This window comes from Vigna angularis, chromosome 7 (assembly GCF_016808095.1).
Source record: "Vigna angularis cultivar LongXiaoDou No.4 chromosome 7, ASM1680809v1, whole genome shotgun sequence".
Lineage (NCBI taxonomy): Eukaryota > Viridiplantae > Streptophyta > Magnoliopsida > Fabales > Fabaceae > Vigna > Vigna angularis.
This window is the reverse complement of record NC_068976.1, coordinates 9,554,122-9,559,962: the sequence shown is the minus strand read 5'-3', so window position 1 is coordinate 9,559,962 and position 5,841 is coordinate 9,554,122. Positions and strand designations below refer to the sequence as shown.

The following is a 5,841-nucleotide window of genomic DNA, read 5'->3' as shown; positions in this document are numbered from 1 at the left end:
TTTTTTTCATTAAGAGGAGAATAGCACTTTGAAGCTATATATATATATATATATATATATATATATATATATATATATATATATATATATATATATATATATATATATATATATATATATATATATATACATCTTCAACTATAACAAGTTCTCCCATTATCAAAACTTAGTATTTTTTACACACGCAAAATTTAATAATTAAATTTAAGTCAATTTTTAACCAATTTATTGGCATGTTTTGGTACTTCTACTTTTAAAATAATTGCAAATGATTTTTAAAGTAGAAGAAAAAATATTTACTTAATTATTGTGAATTTTCGATAAATATTATTTCAGTTTAACAAAATGAATAAATTATGTTAATGTTAAAATAATTGATTTAACATTTTTTTTCAAAAGAAGTAGTTAGGTCAACATATCTAAATGTGCATTAGTTATGAATGACGTAAATCTTAAATTTTTTCTATTAATGTGGCTTTTTTTTTTAATTGTACTCCGTAAATTCGTTACTTTCTTTTCGGTCTTTATAAATATGTTACTTTGATTTAAACCAATAAATATTTTAATTTTAATTTTAGTCTCAAAAAGTACAACAATTTTATTTTAATCTCGTAAACAAAATATTTCTTATTTTAATAGCTGTAAATACATCACATAACGTCACCTGTTCAAATAACACTAATGCCAAGTTAATAATTATATTGATGTCAATTAAGAATAACCAATACTAAACAAAAACTAAAACAAGAACTAAAAAAAAAGTCCCTACATAAAATGCAGAACAAAAGTGTTAAGTAAACCAAGATTTTATTTTTCACATGTTTCGATAATTTATAAAGAACTTATCCATTAGCAAGTTAAAAGATAGGCATATATTAAAAATAAACTGCGAAAAAACTAATACAGTTTATACCAATAGAAAAAGTAAGCTAATGGAAAACTTTCTATTGAACAGAGCAAAGCAAAACAAGCACAGAAAACAGGACATTGATTCACAGCAAATAAAGGTGGAACACAATGATATACGAGAACATTACCAAAATGCTGAGAGACTTCGCCGTGACCAAGAAAGAGTCCCAATCAAATCCTCACTCCAACTTGCCCTTGTTCTATTCTGAGGTTCAAAATAATGGTCATAAATGTGGCAACCCTTGATATTGCAGACAGACATTATAGTTCATGCGACCACGGTTCTGATCTTTGAAATCCCAAAACCCTTGACATTGCAGCTATAATTACATCCATGGTTCGCTGGTCCGAGACTATCAATTACATCAAAGACATCCACAGATGATTTAAAGTTTGGACCATACGACAAATTTTCACAATATTGACAACAAATTAAGAGGACTAAAGTGAGCTTAAAAATAACCTTAACTATCATAGCAGGTCACATGAAGTCCATCATGATACTGCTTTCAACCTATTCCATCCTAAACTCACCATCATTTTACGTTTAACACAGCAGAAGAAATTGGGAAGAGAAAGAAAATCATGTGGGCAGATAAAACAACAGTTTATCACTGTTGCAGAGTAAAGATTAGTATGTACTTAAACTTATAGTGACTAAACCTTTTCTTTACAGATAAAATCAACCTTATTTGTAGAAGATTAGACAACTAGTGAAAAAGAATGTTATAATCCTGTCATATCTGCAAATCAAACCAGAAGACATTATCTAGGTTTCATTACTTCTTTATTACTAGTCAGAAGTAACAATGGCCTCTGGTTTCGCAGTTAAATAGCTCCCAAAACCTTAACGAAAATAGCATCAAGAAGAAAATGTAACGTTATAATAAACAGAACTAGTATAGAGGAAAGGAACTTAACAGTCAAAATCAAAATCAGTGCAGAAACATTATCCTTGGCCTTCCAATGAATTCATTGCCAAAATACGTCTTATTTTGGAGGCATCCTTGAAAAAGTACATGAAACAGGCAACTCACAAGGGTTTCTGCATTTACAATTAACAGCTTCACCGCCCCCACCCTAACCCCCCTCAATACTGATGACTAAATATGACTAATACTCTGTTCATCTAAACTTCTTAGTCCTTGTATACTAAAAATTGTACATAAAATTTTCAAAATAAAAATGACCCTGCTGCTACAAACAACTTAATATATGAAGATAAAGATTGAATAAATTACTTCAGATGACAGTGACCAAAAAAACCTCATAACCGACGCCCATACTTATTCATTTAAGCTCATAACTTACTGTTTACAGATGGCCTAGCTTTTGCAGAAACCTCTGAGCACGGGAGATAGTGACCAGTTTTTGCATTTGAGAAGAGAAACTAAACTTCATTTTCATGAAATACATCAGACATTCAAAGGGCAGTGCTCAGGAACTTCCTTCTCAGAAACTACGAAAAGCCTACATTATGCACCGCAAGGCCCAGAGGAAAATTATATACAGTAGCCATCCAGTTGATGAGGGGGAAATATTATCCCTGTTGTTCGTCTATAGAAACACATTGACTAGCAGATTACACAACTGCAGATGCTGTTCTGCGAAGATCAGGTACTCCATTGCCATATTTTGCACTAAATGTTGGACTTCTCAAGCTGCCATGTCTTGCAGGCCTTGGCCGATAAAGACACAAGAGCATTTCTTCAAGCTTCTGAACGGTGTACTTTGCATATTTTGTGGAGCTAGCATCTTGCTCCACCAAAGGACCATAATTCTGCATGTAACTGCGGTATACAGGCACCACAGCTTGCACTATAAGCTGACATGTTTTCTCCCTCAGATCCCGTTCTGGCATTATCCAACTTGACTGCTTAGTATACATCTCATCAAAAACTTCATTGAACTTCTTCAACCTTTTCTTGACCAGGTCACGGGCAGTGGCGCGCCCTCCAGAGAAAAGAATCAACCCTTCCCTACTCAAATGTCCAGGAAGCTTTCCCCAACTGTCCCTCAAAAAGATTGTAGAGTAATACTCCTTATACTGTTCGTGCTCCCTCAGCCAAGAATCCCCCAAGAGTTCCCCAAGCTTTGTCCCTTTCAAATGCTTGCACAGATGCCAGTGATTGTTCATAGCAAAAAAGTGGGACAGTATAGGATCATCATAAGCCTTGATCCAAGTCTCTACATTCTGCTCAACAGCCTTCACAATGTTCAAAATCTCAGTAACAAGGAGTCTCTCCTGAAAGCTTTGGCGCTTCCAACTTCTGTGAATTATCAGAACCTGAGTCAGTATCGGCTTATAGTCGTCCCCAAGGAGCTTGTTACAGTAATCAGTGATAAAGCTCACCAATCTCGGCACATTGCCATCCACTGGTGGTGGATTCGGCCTCTGCAACTCCACCTGAACAAAAAGCTCCCAGAAAATCTCTGCAGCCCCATCAATCACCCTCTTGATAAGATCCCTAGTCAAATTCTGTATCTCAACACATGGCCCACCACCAAAAAGCCGGTTGAAATCCAATCTCAACTTGCTCAACGACGCGAAAATATCCAACAACTTCAAAAGCTTAATGGGGTCCTTCTTACTCTCAGTAACTGTCTTCCCAAACTGAAGAAACGCCAGTATACCCGCTTGCGCAGCTATCTTCGAAAAGCAACCCATCCACACGTCCAATCCAATCCTCTCAAACACATCATTGCAAAGCTTATACTCAGCCTCAAACAAATGCTTCACAGCAAACTCCAAATGCTTCCCCCACTGAGCTATATACCCTTCAATGCTCTGCACGTCATTGAACTCCGACACAGAAATCTCAAGGTAATCCAAATTCAGCGCCTGCAAACTTGCCCTAACATTCGAACTCCTCACCTCAACATAAATCCCCACACACCTGTCCAGCCTGTCATTGGCAATCAACCGCCCCAGAATCGCCTGTAGCTTCTGCACAACCGATACAGGCAGCGGCGACGGCGCAATGCACGCCATACCATCACCCGCCGCCGCCGCCGACATCGGCAGTGGCACGCTATTCTCAGTCAACAGCAACCTGAACTCATCCTCCAACTTGCGCAATGCAGCATCCAACAACCCACCATCGAGTTCACCGTGCTGCGATTCGCGAAGATTCTTCAATTCCTTCTTCAAATTCGTCAGATAAACCTGATCAGCAACGGAATTGTCCTCCAAATACTCAACTATGTCTTCCAACCACTGTATAGCCAACCCGCAATTATCCCCCAAGAACCTCAGCGCCTCCTGGAGACGTTTCAGCACCGACAAGTACCCGGCTATGTCGCTCCGGGGATCCGACAGCAGCGACTTCTCCAGTCCATGGACGGCGTCAAAAACCTTGAGCACCGCGGCGGCGGGGCCCACAGCGCGGTTGATATGGCCGCCGACGGCCACCAGAGCGTCTCTCTGAGCGCGAATCGGCCGCACCGCCGATCCCAACGACGGTAGCCGCTGCCTGATTTCGGCCAACCTCGGTCCCGCTCTCTCCAAAGCCAACCCCACCGACTTCGATTTTTCTAAGCTGAGCCTCAGCGATTTCTCAGCTCTGACTAAATTCTCCATCCTAGAACCTTCCATTTCTGCGTCGTAACGGCTTCCAGATCTTCTGATTCTTATACTTTTTCCTCTCGTTTACCTCGGAATCATCGAAAACATGTGTAACTGTGTTCAGACGAAGATTGAAATCGAAGGGAAAGAACAGAGAAAGGGCTTTTCGCGATGAAGAAGACTCGCTCGACGAAAATAAGGATGGTGAATGTTACTGTGGGAGAAAGCGAACGAGTTGACTCAGCAACGAGTTTTGAGTGAAAAAGGAGAAACGAAAATGGAGATGAGAATCTGAATCTCTGGTTTGAATATGAGAGAGAGAAGAGAAACCCTAAAAGGAAGAAGAAATTAGAAAAGAATGTGTTGAACTGTTCAGAGAAAGAGAGAGAGAGAATGTGGCACTTTTTGAGGGTGTGGCACAGAGTGCATGACAGAATGCAAAAATGCTGTTTCCCTCTCTGTCTATGTAGTTTAATTATTCTTTTTTCTCTCTCTTCATTTTTCATTTTTTTTTTCTTTTTGTCCTCTCTTTCTCTCATTTCTCCTGAATCTTTTTTTTTCTCTACTTTTCCTCACTAAAAAGGTTTTCCATTTTTTTTACTTAATCAAAGTAAATAATTTAATAACCATTAATTCAACTGATAGTAACTAATACGGAATTAGTAATTTATAAATTTAATGATTTGGAAATCATATCAATAATATATCTTTTCATTATTAATTGTTTTTCACTGTGTAAACTTTTGGCCTATGGAACATAATAATCACCTTTATCTCTGTATCAAAATAATAGGATTCAATCCAGATTCAACAAAAAAGTATAAGTATTTTATTTTAAGTTTAAATTTCGGTTTAGTAGTATTTTTTAGTTTATATATTTATGGCCATAATTTAATATTTTCTTTATTTTAATTTAACTTTTAAAATAAAAAAAATGATGTGATTTTTCTTAAAAGAAATTAATGTAATATTTTCTGTTAAATCAGGATCAACATTATTTTTTCTATTTAGTTTCTAAGATTGATAATAAACATATAAAGAGAATGAAAAAGAGTGATTGTATTAAAAAAAAGTGAGTTTATCATCTCCCAATGAACTCACTAATATAAAAAAAATCATAATAAGTCTTTTAAAAAAAATACCGTCCACATCAAGTAAAAAAAAATTGAAGAGAACATTAAATTATTGTTAAAGATATAGAAAACAAAAATGTTATTAAGTCAATTTTTAAACATCATATACAATTATGATACAGTATTTTTATAATTGTAATACCTAAAAGTCTACAATATCATGATTTGTATATATCATGTATTAAAATTATAATTTTTATAATTTCATGATTTTGTAAAATAAATATATAAATA

The 5,841-nt window shown here is 36.0% G+C and overlaps 1 protein-coding gene across 3 annotated transcripts; it reads right to left on the bottom strand.

The window, feature by feature from the left end:
- Positions 1-928: 928 nt before the first annotated feature.
- LOC108338332 (exocyst complex component EXO70A1) lies at positions 929-4,923 on the bottom strand. 3 transcript variants are annotated; one of them, XM_052880146.1, is made up of 2 exons: positions 2,221-4,923; positions 929-1,262 (listed from the first exon to the last, which is right to left on the bottom strand). In XM_052880146.1, the coding sequence occupies exon 1, from the start codon at positions 4,502-4,504 to the stop codon at positions 2,492-2,494; it is 2,013 nt and encodes a 670-aa protein (XP_052736106.1). In that variant the 5' UTR covers positions 4,505-4,923; the 3' UTR covers positions 929-1,262; positions 2,221-2,491. The 3 variants fall into 3 exon arrangements, with proteins under 3 accessions (XP_052736106.1, XP_052736107.1, XP_052736108.1); XM_052880147.1 differs by having other exon boundaries at positions 929-1,114; XM_052880148.1 differs by lacking the exon at positions 929-1,262 and adding an exon at positions 1,772-1,915.
- Between the last annotated feature and the right edge of the window lie 918 nt (positions 4,924-5,841).